Genomic DNA, 14,615 nt, shown 5'->3' with positions numbered 1-14,615 from the left:
TTACTGGAGTTCCACAACTACTCAAAAACATAGTTCATCTCTCCCGCCACCGGAATGTGTGTGTGTGTGTGTCGGTGCTCGGTGCTGAGGTAAAAGGGGCGGAGGCAGTGGACCAAAGCACTGTGAGGCAAGGGAGGGGGGACTCAAAATGTTTAAAACGTTTTTTTTGTTGTTGCCCTGTTTGCATTTGTATTATTTTTTTTCTTAAACAATTATTTTAAGAATATATCATTATTTTATTTACAACACATATATTTTAATGATATTTTAGGGGGGACAACCCTCAGATAGGGGGGGTCCTGACCCCCCGACCCCCCCGCGATTTCCGCCTATGGACGGCGCGGCTTCTTCACTCCACATCCAGCGATGCGTGAGCTTCGCTGAAGAGAGGAAAAATCTGATTATATCAGCCCATCGAGCTATATTTATAGGCCCAGGCCACGCCTGCTTTGGCGGAAGGAGACGTAGTGGGCGCAAAGCACCCCCATTGGATCTGACGTCACCAAGGGCCTCTCTCGATAGGCTGCTGCAGTTGCCGCAGGACAGCCAATAGGCACGCGAGCCGCCTTGCCTATGTCTGCATGCTGCCACAACGTGTTTTACATTAATTCAAAATTAAGGATAATTTTTGGCTTCAATATCTCGTGGAAAAGAGGTTTTCCCCTAGCGTAAGATATTACGCAGTACGAGAGAACCTCTCGTAAGAGAACTAAGCTTTTAAATATCATCTTACATCTTATTGGCAGGTATTGATATTTACAGTATATAATTTTATGTAAGTACAAGACAGTACTTACTGTTATAAAGATCTTACTGATTTCATCTTGCATTTTGGCCATATGAATATCAGCATCTTCAGCAAATTGATATTTTTATTCATAATGGCATTTTATTGTTGATGAGCATAAAATCCAATTGGGTAAATAAACCCGATAAATTGGGTCCAATTGGGTTTTTTGCATGTGACTGATCTCACTCACACCACCTCGTCACTAATGTCCCTCTTTAGGCCAGAGAGTGAGCTTTACCTGCTCATCTTTCACTAGCTGGCCACAGTTACACTATACATTATGAACTCTGCCATCTAGTGTATGAATATTAGAAGGACAGTGTCATCTCTAATGAACACTCTAATGAACACATTTTTATTCCCCTTCCACTGTGTAAGGAAAAGCTGAGACTATTTGAGTACACATGATGTGAGAAAGATTCTAAACTCAAGTTTGGAATCAATAAGAAATCTCATTCATATCTTTTGGGATAGGATCCATATTGTGAAAACACATGTCTGATTTTTTTTTGTATTTCTTTGGTGTATACTATATATATTCCTATCATAATTTTATTTGTCATACCTGTATTAATGCATATTATAGTCTTTAATTATAATCTATAATACAATATAATACAATCTATACTTGTGTAGGCCTTTTTTTAAAGTATAGGCTACTGCACGTTTTCCTCCGTTAACCTTATCTGTAGCCTACACACTGATTTCACAAATGAGGCTGTACAGTATTCTAGCCTGTTTACTAATACGACTCTAGAGTATACAGTCATGTATGTAAAACACCCGTTAACGTTATTTAGTCATCCCCCTCCGCGGTCTCCTCCCCCCGCCCCCGAGCCCGCCCGCCCGCGCACGCGTTACGCACGAGAGTTTCCGTGTGTCCCGCGTCCGTGGGCAGCCCGTGCTGGACTATAAACGCGTCCGGTGAGCGGCTCTCCTCAGTCGCAGTCGAGCACGAGCAGCGCGAGCACCAGAGCACCAGAGCTGACCGGCAGAGCAGATAGCAGCACGCGAACGCGCACACTAACTCGCTCTCGGTTTGGATTTTGGGATGGAAACTCGTGCGACTACGCGGAGCGCTCGCGCCTCCAACACTCTTACCTTCAAGAGTAAGTCACTTTTGTACTGTAATTATCAGTTAATGTTTAATGATTATGCATCATTTTATTGGATGCATAATGACAGCCATTTATTGTATAGCCTACAACTTGTATTTTTTGGTCACATTTTAAAGCTTACAAGCTGAAAACACTAATCATTATAATTTTTTATGTTTGATAGATGCATATTTAAAGACATTCAATTGCATATCTAACTTTACAGACTATTGTGTATTTTACGTTACAAATAAATTGGTAACACTTTACAATAAGGTTCATTATTAACTAGTTAACATGAACTAAGAATGAACAATACTTCTTCAGCATTTATTAATCTTAGTTAATATTAATTTCAACATTAACTAATACGTTATTAAAATGCACTGTGAACTAACATGAACAAACAATGAACAGCTGTATTTTTATTAACTAACATTAACAAAAGATTAATAATTACTGTAACAAATGTATTGTTCATTGTTAGTTTATGTTAGTTAATACATTAACTAATGTTAACTAATGAACCTTATTGTAAAGTGTTACCAATACATGTAATATAAATAAATCAATCAATTTGTATCAGTTTGTATATTTTTTATATTGTAATAATATTTTATAAAAAATAAATAAATCAGAATTCATACATACACATTGTAGTGTAAAAACACATTTTTATGAACACTTTTGATGCAATCAGGATACATTTAGAATAATAATAATAATTTATTTACAATGGGAAAATTATAACTGTTAAAAAGCAGGTATACGCAATTATGCACAAATGGGACACAGTTAATTTTTCCACATTAGTGCTGTGCAGTGAATTAGTACAGCTTGTTCTAGAAGAGATGTGGAGTGACCAGGTCATGGGTCAACTAATAGGAAAATCTTGTGCTGGTCACATGAATGCACGCAGTATAATTAATTCACGCCGTGCGTGTCTTTAAGCGCCATGTTATTGTGTAGAGTTACCGGACACCGTGAGCTCCACTCTTAAATATTCATGAGCTGCAGTAATTGAATTGGGTTCGGTTTCACAAACCTGAAGTGAATCCAAGCATTTTGTTTCATGCAAACTGTCCTGTCATGTCCCGGATGGACAGAGTCTCAGACTGGACAGAACGGCTTTCGTCAAGCAGGACATATCTGGATATCACATTTTGGCTAGTTAACTGAGCAATGATACCTCAAATAGCATCTGTCACGTCATGTTTAATCCAGCATGACAAATGACATCTTCATGTCTGCATCCCTCCAGAACTTTCAGTAACTGTAGAAGCGCTTCCTCTCACAAGCGAACATGAAGCTCATGTTAAGTGTGTGCTCTTCTCTCTCCACAGGTGGTTTGTCTCTGTGGTTGGTGGTATGGCTGTTGGCATGTCGCTGTGCACCGGGCCAGGCGTGTCCCAGGCTGTGTGTGTGCTACCATACGCCCATGACTGTGAGCTGTCAGTCTCAGAACTACACCGCTGTTCCCACCGGCGTGCCCTACGACTCCCAGCGCGTCTTCTTGCAGAACAACCGTATCGCCGAGCTCAGAGCCGACTCCTTTGGCTTCGAAACACAGGTGAGGGTCCAGTCCTTGGTTCTGATTGGTCAATAGCTGTGTTTAATTCACGATAACACACGGCTATGACCGCTTCACCCAACGGTTCTCAACCACTCTTTGCAACGTAAACACATGTTTGATCTCATTGATATTGCTCATTAAAGCTTATAGAGTAGAGTATGGTGAGAGATCGAGTAAGCGAGTGTACCTGCACTTACAGTAGATATAGCATTTTCATTCTGTTTCGTCCTATATTTGTATTAAAAAATCTGTTTAAATGTCCGCTGGGATGTCTTGTCCTTTTAACAGCCAGTAACCGTATTTATAGTATTTTTATACTCGAGGTTAGCGCTGTGTGGTGAATAAGTCCTGACTTGAATAATGACTTATTCACCATACAGCACAGCCTCGAGTACCTTATTGCTTACGTAAACTTCATTGAGTTTTTTGGTGAAGATATGAGCAGAGGTTAATCTTTACCTTCTGAATCCGCAGGTCCTATGGCTGTACTCCAATAACATCACATGGATCGAAGCAGGAGCCTTCAGCAATCTGCGTGTCCTAGAGGAACTGGATTTGAGTGACAACCCTTCCCTGCGCAGGCTGGACGGGGGGGCGTTCAGGGGCCTGGAGCGCTTGCAGAGCCTCCACATGCACCGCTGCCACCTGACCGAGCTGCCCGCCGACCTGTTCCTCAAGCTCTACAGCCTGCAGTTCCTCTACCTGCAGGAGAACCAGCTGACACACCTCCCCGACGGACTCTTCTCCGACCTGGTCAACCTCACACACCTGTTCCTGCATGGCAATCGCATCCGCGTCCTCTCTGAGAACGCCTTCCGTGGCCTGGTGAATCTCGACCGGCTGCTGCTGCACGACAACCGCATCCGGCAGGTCCACCGACGGGCCTTCCGCGACCTGGGCCGATTGACCATCCTCTATCTCTTCAACAACACTCTGCAGGAGCTGCCGGGTCAGGTGTTGAAGGACACGTCCTCCGTGCAGTTCCTCAGGCTCAACGCCAACCCCTGGACCTGCGGATGTGAAGCCAGGTCGCTCTGGGAGTGGTTCCGCAAAGCTCGGATCTCCAGCTCAGACGTAACCTGCTCTTCACCCGCCCCGAGGAAAGGCCAGGACCTGAGATTCCTGCGGGAGCTGGACTTCGCGCTCTGCCCGTTGCCTGACCCAGGATCCATGGCTGGCACCACAACCACCACCTTCAGCACCAAGACTCGCTGGTGGATCTCAAAGAACAAGCCGGCCTCATCATCCAAGAGCCACTTTCACAAGAGCAGCGAGACCCAGAAGGCCTTTCCAGTCAAGCATCCCTCATCTTCATCCCCCTCCTTTTCCTCCAAGTATGACCTCACAGTGGAGGAGGCTGCTTTACCCAAGCTGGAGCCCGAAGAGTACTGGGCAAACTACGGCAACGAGGACGCAGCCTCAGTCCCCTGTTTCGAGCTCGAATGCCCACCCGGTTACGACTCTCCCGTCCTCCCATCTTCCTCCTCGGCCTCACTTCTGCCCTTCCTCTCGCTCACAGCACTGACTCTCTCTTTCCATCTGCTCTTCGGCTGAGCTTTCCTTCTCCTCCTCTTCCTCCTTTGTTATGCTCCACTACCTTTCTCCTGCGATCGGCTTATGCTGATTAATGCATAGAAGCAGCCATGCAGAAAAGGGTGACAAGACTGAATATAACAACACATGAAACACAACATACAGTAGAACAGAGACAGGGCTACTCCATGCATGCAGCACTACTCAAGTCACGTTCTTCTCTAGAATAAGAGAACACAGGGCAAGGAGACGAGTAAAGAGGAATATAGGGAGTCATGTGGAAAATGAAAGTAGAGGTAAAGGTCAATGAGGGAAGTCTCTAGACAGAGAGGAAAACTCTCATACCAGCAAATGAGACTATGTAAATTATCAATGAAAATCATATCATTGTGTAAATAGGAACATGCACATACTCAAAGACTTGCTGTTCCAACAGGAGCCTGAACATGCTAGTCAGTAGATCTCTTAGTCTTTTGAGTGATTGTTGGGTACCACACCAGATACTATATTCAAACTACTTAAGCTACACTTAAAATGACCACATTTACAAAAAAAACAACATTTCACAATTATAAAACAATTATAAAATGATAAAACAATAGAGCTATTCTAATTGGACACATTCATATTGATATTTTATTATATAATGCACTGATATTTTTTTAGGTGAATATTTTGGATCCATTTTTTGGGGGGCCATTGTAAATGATATGATGAAAAGATGAGCTAACGGAAGAATGAACTGACAGAGACCGTCACTAATGTTTTTCACGTGTTAAAACTGTGTCGAGTACTTTAGGTTGTGTTAGTTAACCTGAGTTGTGCCAGGCACTGCGGATATCAGGTGAAGTTAGAGCAGGAAGTCAATGTTTAATTCACCCTGAAGAAGTCAGGAACCACTTGAGGAGAGAGATCTGTGTTTTCTCTGTGTGTAAGATATCTCTTTCTGTCAGCACGTGTTCAGCTGTTTACAGAACAACATGTCAAACACAATCATGCTTTGTCTTAAAAAACTTGTAAATAAAAATCAATAAATAAATATTCATTATCTTTGCCATATTATTGAGTGCCATCACATTGCTGTATTTGATCTGTTGCTGTGTGTGTGTGTGTGTGTGTGTGTGTGTGTGTGTGTGTGTGTGTGTGTGTGTGTGTGTGTGTGTGTGTGTGTGTGTGTGTGTGTGTGTGTGTGTGTGTTGTGTGTGTGTTTGAGCAAGATGGTGATGGAGAAGTGATCAATCTGATTTTTAAATCTTTCTCCATTGTTTAAATTGCAAAATTCAAAAATTGCCACACACACACACACAAACACAAACAAAATGTAAATCCCAAGTACCCACATAGCAACATTGTGACGGCCCAGATCTGGCACACGTGGAAAGATGATCTGGCCCATATGCAGCGTGGAATGACGGCCCTTGTGTGGCTCACTCCTGTATGCCAGATCTGGGCCACAAGCAGGCCATAGCAATGCCACATGTCAGCCAAGAGCAAAGAATAAACCAGAACTGGACCTTATCTAAGCCACAAAATCTGTGTATATTAAATATGGAGTTATCTCAGCCTTAATAAGCCTATTAACAAGCAGAATCACTGAAGAAAAGAAGAGAACATGAAAAGAGACGAGAAGAAACACAAGAACTACAACTGACTTCAGGCACAGCCTTAGATCAAATGACCTGAAGATAAAAGACATTAAATCCCTCAAGATCTCAGCAGAGGAGGATTAAACAACTCCACAAACCGCATTACCAGCTTCACTTATTACTAACCAGACTGACTTGATTTCTGTCAGACGTCTATAAACTTTTATTGAGAATTAATGGGTTTAACTCTAATGTGTTTCATTAGAAGTCACCATAACAGTGATTAGTGTTTCCATTAGTTGGACTCTTAACTCTTGTTACATCTTTTGTCTTTTTTGGCCGCTGTGACAGTGTTAGTCAAACACATTTGAAGCAGCAAAGAAAGCTAAAGTGAAACGAGATCAGGTGATGAAGGTTACCTGTTGATGGCTTTATAATCATCATGACAGACGGATTCACTGAAGTCTTTTGAATCTAACAATTGTGTTGTACCATTCATATATTCACATCACAAACCCTGTGTTACTGCAGCATGAGATCCAGCAATATTATAACAATCTTTTAGGAGATTTTAACAAACATGAGCACGAAAAGTTAACCTACAATGACACACACAGATATCAACAATCAGCACATGAGTCCACTTGTGCCAAATGTGGGCCGGATCTGGGACGTCAAAAGGTTGCTATGTGGGTAGAGTACTCAGTTACTGTAGATGCCAGTATGCATGTAAGAACATGTTTTAGTTAAATAATAAACACAAACTAACATTGATATATCACTTGATACATACATTTGTCTATTATCTAGAATTTCTCACCTGATATATCATTAGATAACCCCCCTCAACAAAACAAGTATACACTAAACCCCTGGACGTAAAGTGCATTGCTCAGAGTTTGCTCTTTCACAGCTCATTTAATGACTTGATGTTTAATTTAGCTAACAGCTTTGTTTCTCCAAGAAGTCCTTAGAAGTCAAGTCACCTTTATTAATATAACGCTTTTACAATACATATTGTTTCAAAGCAGCTTTCAGTGAAAACAGGAAATTAATAAAAAAGACAAAGTTTGTTTCTGCTGTTCAGCAGATCTAGAATAAAGTCATTGTCCAGTATAAGTAAGTTCATCTTGGATTCATTTCCGTCATAAAAATCATTAGTTATTAATTTAGCGGCCGTTTACACGACACTGCTTTCAACTGAAGTAAACAATTGAGAAAGAAATGAAATAATAATTGTATGATCATGTAGATAGCAGATTATATTATATTGAAATGTTTGACCGTCACAAGGAGACACTTTGGAGATACAGGAGCTTGGGCAAATTCTCCATGTATTCTCATCTAACTCCAGTCTATGTGTAACAATGGAGGTCGTAATGAGATCTTTCCTATGGCCATATGTGTGCATGCAAACTTTCAAAATAAATCAACCGGAAGTTTCTTCGCCAAAGACGCACTTGCTCCATTCTCCCACTGTGTGCTGTTTGTTCTAGGCTTTCTGTTCGGCATTGTTCTGCTGTCTTGTGTGTCAATCACTTGCATTCAGGCATTCATGAGCCAGCCATTCAGTCATCTCTCGTTTCCTAAATCTCATCATCCCCTCATACACTCCCTCCAGATGGTTCTGTTTGCATGGACGTGTGTTGGCGTAGCTGTGACGTGCATCATCAGTCGTGTGTCATGCCTGAGAGAGTACAAGTGTTTGCATGAGTGTAAATGTTCCATCTGCAAGATCATTAGCACTATTAATTTAGGGAGCGAACAGAATGTGGGGAGAGACTAAAAAAAGATAAAGTTTGAACCACAAATAACATTATGTTACTGGAGACAGGGGCATTTTGGAGTAACAAATCATTATACCATATTAGTGAATGTATCAGGAGGAGTGTACACTAATGATTGTGTGTCAGATATAGTGTACACTAATGGATATCAGATATAGTGTACACTAGTGGATATCAGATATAGTGTACACTAGTGGATATCAGATATAGTGTACACTAGTGGATATCAGATATAGTGTACACTAGTGGATATCAGATATAGTGTACACTAGTGGATATTTATCACATGGTGTACATGAGCGAATGCTTCAGAGAGAGTGTACACTAGTGAATATATATCAGGGGGAGTTTATACCAGTGAATATATATCAGGAGGAGTTTATACCAGTGAATATATATCATCAGAAGTGTACACTAGTGAATATATGTCAGGAGGAGTTTTTACTAGTGAATATATATCATCAGGAGTGAACACTAGTGAATATATATCAGGAGGAGTTTACACTAGTGAATATATATCATCAGGAGTTTACACTAGTGAATATATATCATCAGGAGTGAACACTAGTGAATATATATCAGGAGGAGTTTACACTAGTGAATATATATCATCAGGAGTGTACACTAGTGAATATATATCATCAGGAGTTTACACTAGTGAATATATATCAGGAGGAGTTTATACTACTGAATATATATAATCAGGAGTGTACAATAGTGTATATATATCACCAGGAGTGTACACTAGTGAATATGTATCATCAGGAGTTTATACTAGTGAATACATATCATCAGGAGTGTACACTAGTGAATATATATCATCAAGAGTTTACACTAGGGCTGCAACCAACGATTATTTTGATAATCGATTAATCGGACGATTATTTTTTCGATTAATCGATTAATCGGATAAAAAATTCAATTCGATTTTTTTTGTTTATTATGACTAAATAAAACCCGATTACACTTTATTTTAAGGTGTCCTTGTTACAGTGTAATTATATATTTAAGTACAGAGTAATATAAAGTAACTACATGTACTTACTATAGGAATAGGGTAGGATTAGGTTGAGGGTTAGTTGCATGTAATTATGCATAATTTACTGTTATTACTACAGTAAGTACATGTAACATATGTAACAAGGACACCGTAAAATAAAGTGTTACCTAAAACCCTAAATCAGGATATTTATGTGTAAAAGTGTACTTTAAAAAGTCAAAAGCCACACATTGAGTTTTACAAATATCAATATTTGCATTGTTTTTAATGATAATTAAATCAACGTGTGGCAGTACCACACGTCTTCACTAGGACACAGGAGTTTTCCGGTTGAGCGAACGCTGGCGTGCCTGACTGCCGCTGTTCTCCGGATGTTTGTTGAGATCTGGACTTTGGACCTTTTCTTCTCCTTGTCTCATGTTTTGATTGCCTCCAAAACGACATCCCATATACTGTTTTGGATGATCCCTTCAAGCTGGATTAACTGCCTAACGCGAGCTTTCGCCACCGTGCAACGGGCTCCTTCTTCCGTTTTCCGTGAGTAAGTTAACACTTTCTTTCGGTTTATCGGTGGCTGGTTCATACGTAAGTCTTGGCTGAGGTGGTCTTTGAAAGGGTTGCCTTTTCATATACTTGCGCTGTGAAGTGGCTTAGTTGCTCGGTGTGCTGGCTAACACGGTTTTTAAAAAAAAAATCTGGCTAGTTTTACAGCGAACAACGTCATACGCGATAGGATGCTTTTTCTTCTGATGCTCGTCGTGGGTCTTTTTTCTGACTTTACTGATTTTTGCTCGGTGTCCCAGGTCTCCTTGTTGCCTTCAGGCTTGTGGATTTATAATATGGCTTTTTTTTATTCGTCTCTGGATTTGTATAATTTAAACCCAAAAGCCCGGCCAAAACTGCCTACCAGACTCTATAATCACTGTGTTGCTCTTGGAATTGCTCGCCGGCCTCGCTATATACACCGGGGTTCCAGTCGCAAACAGCGTGCAATAAACGCTTCTACTATCTCGGCTGATGGATGTACTATTCCCGTCGTTTGGTCTTCCTCTCGCCGACTGCATACTAAAACTTGTCATAAGAATGGAAATAGGAACTTTGCGCATCTCCGTCGTCTGGAATATGTTTCATCAAGGGCTCCACTGGACAATACCACATCATCAACGACACTTAAAATGGCTCTAGTCAATGCCAGGTCATTGTCAAATAAAACCTTCATTTTAAATGACTTTTTTACTTCTCATGCACTGGATGTTTTATTTGTGACCGAAACATGGTTAAAAAATGGTGACCAGTCATCTCTTAGTGAGCTATCCCCATCTGACTGTTCTTTCTATAATACCCCTAGGCCAAGTGGACATGGTGGTGGCTTAGCCACAATTTTTAAAAACTCATTCAAATGCAGACTTATGCCTATAGATGCCTCTTCTAGTTTTGAGGCACAGCTCCTAAAAATTGAGCTAAATGGCCCCCTACTTTGTGTTTTAGTGTATAGACCTCCCAAAGTCAATACAAACTTTATTCACGAGTTTTCTGAATTTCTGTCAAATCAAGTGTCTCGCTGTGACAGACTGTTGGTACTGGGGGATTTCAACATCCATGTCTGCTGCCCATCCAAACCGATGGTTAAAAACTTTTTGAACCTTATGGACTCACTTAATTTTGTACAGTCTGTCTCCAGGCCAACACATATTTTAGGCCATACACTGGACCTTGTTTTGTCTCGTGGTTTCTCTGTACAAGTCTGTGAAGTATTTGATACTGGCATTTCTGATCATTTCCCTGTGGTGTTTGAGCCTGTTATTTCATATACTCAGCCTAATCTCTCTCGTCCTGTACACTATTCTCGTGTTTTTCATTCAACTACTGCTCTCGAATTCTCTGAATCTTATTCCAAAATACTTTCAAATTCCAATGCTTGTCTGTCACCTTGTATGGATACTGAAAAACTGGTTGAAACTTTCACATCCGTCTGTTGTACTGCTCTAAACACAGTTGCTCCACTTAAGCGCAAGAAGTGTAAGGTCAGATCTAAACCTCAGCCCTGGTTAAATGCATCTACACGTACTCTCAGACAAGAGTGCAGGAGGGCCGAGCGCAGGTGGAAAAGGGATGGGCTTCAAGTGTCCTACCAAATTTTGAAATCTCACTTAACAGTCTATCAACACTCTGTTAGTGAGGAAAAATCCAAATATTTCTCAAACTTGATTGCAAAAAATGCCAATAGGCCAAAAGTTCTGTTCAAAACTATACATTCGGTTCTTAATCCTGTGGGTTGTTCAGTTCCTGATGTGAATCTTGAGATGTGCACACAATTTTCTGAATTTTTTGTTCAGAAAATACAGGATATTAGATTACGCCTCTCTCCTCTTTACATAGATCATTCTGACCTGGTCCTTACATCCAGTCGTTTTTCAAACTTTCAACCAGTGTCTTCATCCCAATTACTTAACATTATCTCTCAGATGAAATTCACATTCTGTCAATCAGATGTATTGCCTGGACGTCTTTTCAGTGAAGTTTTAGACACAATCTGCCCCATCCTCTTAGCTATAATAAATAGCTCTTTAATAAACGGGGTTTTCCCAGAAAGTTTTAAACACGCTATCGTACAGCCCCTATTGAAAGGACATCACCTTGACCACACTGTGCATAACAACTACCGGCCTATCTCTAAACTGCCTTTTATTTCAAAGATTTTGGAAAAAGCTGCACTGCTACAGTTTACCTCTTATCTGAATACTTTTAATATTTTAGATCCATTTCAATCTGGTTTTAGAGCGCTGCATAGCACTGAGTCAGCACTGCTGAAGGTTACAAACGACATTCTATTGTCTACCGATTCTGGGTCTTCTGTTGTCCTGATACTTTTAGATCTGAGTGCTGCATTTGACACCATTGATCATAATATTTTACTGAGACGACTGGAGTATATTGTTGGAGTGGAGGGCCCTGCTTTACAGTGGTTCGCCTCATATTTGCAGGGGAGGACCTTCTCTGTAAATATTGGGTCATTCACTTCACCCTCTGCGCCGATCCAGTGTGGCGTTCCACAGGGATCCATTCTTGGCCCCCTTTTGTTTTCCCTCTACATGTTACCTTTAGGCTCAATATTCAAAAAATATAACATAAATTATCACTGTTACGCCGACGACCTCCAATTATATCTCCCAATCAAATCAGGAAATGACTTTTCATTAGACAACCTCTTTATATGCCTTAACGAAGTCAAGACCTGGATGACAAATAACTCACTGCAACTGAATGAAAATAAAACCGAAGTGCTTTTACTGGGTCCTGCTGCTACCAACAACTCCATTAAAACACAGTTAGGTCCTTTAAGTAATAACTTACACAATCATGCAAAAAATCTTGGAGTCTTTTTTGACCCTCTTCTCCAATTTGATAAGCACGTAAATGCAGTTGTAAAGAGTAGCTTTTTTCAACTACGATCTATAGCAAAAGTGAAAAACTTTCTATCTAGTAAAGACCTTGAAATTGTGATTCATGCGCTAATTTCCTCTCGATTGGACTACTGCAATTCTCTGTATATTGGCCTACCTCAAACTACACTGTCTCGGTTACAAATGGTTCAAAATTCAGCAGCCAGATTGTTGACAGGAGCTAGGAAAAGGGATCACATCTCCCCTGTTCTTGCCTCATTGCATTGGCTACCAATAAAATTTAGAGTCGATTTTAAGATCCTTATTTTGCATACAAGGCCCTACATAGTTCGGCACCAGATTATATTTGTGATCTTATTAGGCCATACACAGCCTCTAGGTCACTAAGATCTTGTGATCAGTCACTCTTATCTGTCCCACGCTCTCGGTGTAAATCAAAAGGTGACCGAGCTTTCTCTGTAGTTGCCCCAAAGCTCTGGAACAATTTACCTTTAACTATTAGGACCTCTCCATCTCTGGTTGCTTTTAAATCCAGCTTAAAGACCCATTTTTACTCTCTCGCATTTGAGTAAATTTTAAATAATTTGGTGTTCTACGTTATGTATGTGCTGTTTGTATAAACTGAATGGTTTGATCCTTCATTTTATCTATTTTTTGCCTTTTGTCTACTACTTTTTCTTTTCTCTTTTTATTTTTCTATTTTATTTTTATTATACTGTAAAGCACTTTGGATCAACTACGGTTGTGTTAAACTTGTGCTATATAAATAAACCTTGACTTGACTTGACTTGACTTGAATTGCTGATGGCAAGTTGACAACCATGATTATTGTAAAAAAACAAACATTTATCCAACATATTGTTTTAACACAATTTTTGTTAAAACAAATTTACAGACATGTTGTTCAGATGTGAAGATATAAACTAAAAACATCTCAAATATATAATTCATTTAATTTTTATTTAAAATTAATTGAATTATAAGGATAATTTGTAAAAAAAAAATATATATATAGAAAGACTGAAAACAAGCGTGTGAACATAGATCCAAAGTAGATCGCGTTTGAAAAACAATTAAAACTTAATAGTAGACAAATGCTATATAAAGAGAACGTAATGGAGGTACGCAGCAAGCTAACAGGCTTGATTAAAAAGACAGGAAAAATGATGCATTAGTGCACAAACATTCGCTGAAAACCACTGAGTACAGGGACTAAAAAACAATAATATACTGCTGCTGTTATTAACTGCCTTTATATTTAGTGCTTCGCTTTGTAAAGACCGTTTTAATTTAATATTTCTGCGGTAGCACTATTTTAATCCATCACTTATGTTGCGAGCGAACTGATTGCGCAACCTGATGCTCGAGACGCAAAATACAGACATCCCAAGTCTCCCGGAAGTTCTGGAAGTCACCCGCATATTGATAGCGGCTCGCAAATTAGTTCAAACTCCCGGGATTTGAGCGCGCAAGCAAGAGCGCGCATGCGAGACAGAAGAGACTGTGCTCCAAACCGTGTAGCGCGAGCGCGCGGCAGAGCAACAGGGAGAGAGACCTTGCGTGTGTGCCTCATGAAGCGCGTGTAAGACAGAGAGCATCCTGATTGGCCTGTTTCAACCAATCATCAGTAAACGCTCCCCGTGACGTAAGCAGACCAACTAATCGATAATGACATTCGTTGACAACGATTTTCATAATCGATTATTATCGATTTTATCGATTAGTTGTTGCAGCCCTAGTTTACACTAGTGAATATATATCAGGAGGAGTTTATACTAGTGAATATATATCATCAGGAGTGTACACTAGTGAAAATATATCAGGAGGAGTTTATACTAGTGAGTA

General features: G+C 40.2%; 1 protein-coding gene across 1 annotated transcript; it reads left to right on the top strand.

Moving 5' to 3' along the window:
* Positions 1–1,689: 1,689 nt before the first annotated feature.
* rtn4rl2b (reticulon 4 receptor-like 2b) lies at positions 1,690–5,299 on the top strand. Its single transcript, XM_056272717.1, has 3 exons — positions 1,690–1,899; positions 3,231–3,457; positions 3,935–5,299. Exons 1-3 carry the CDS (start codon positions 1,842–1,844, stop codon positions 5,012–5,014), a joined length of 1,365 nt encoding a protein of 454 aa, XP_056128692.1. The 5' UTR covers positions 1,690–1,841; the 3' UTR covers positions 5,015–5,299.
* The last annotated feature ends 9,316 nt before the right edge of the window (positions 5,300–14,615 follow it).

The sequence above is a fragment of the Rhinichthys klamathensis genome, unplaced genomic scaffold, assembly GCF_029890125.1.
Source record: "Rhinichthys klamathensis goyatoka isolate OS25496 unplaced genomic scaffold, OSU_Roscu_1.1 h1tg000347l_1, whole genome shotgun sequence".
In the NCBI taxonomy this organism is placed as follows: domain Eukaryota; kingdom Metazoa; phylum Chordata; class Actinopteri; order Cypriniformes; family Leuciscidae; genus Rhinichthys; species Rhinichthys klamathensis.
This window is presented reverse-complemented; position numbering and strand designations above follow the sequence as displayed.

Coding starts and splice junctions, on each gene's coding strand:
- rtn4rl2b (XM_056272717.1), top strand. CDS start 1,842: ATGGAAACTCGTGCGACTACGCGGAGCGCTCGCGCCTCCAACACTCTT. Junction 1,900..3,230: donor CAACACTCTTACCTTCAAGA/GTAAGTCACTTT, acceptor CTCTCTCCACAG/GTGGTTTGTCTCTGTGGTTG. Junction 3,458..3,934: donor CCTTTGGCTTCGAAACACAG/GTGAGGGTCCAG, acceptor CTGAATCCGCAG/GTCCTATGGCTGTACTCCAA.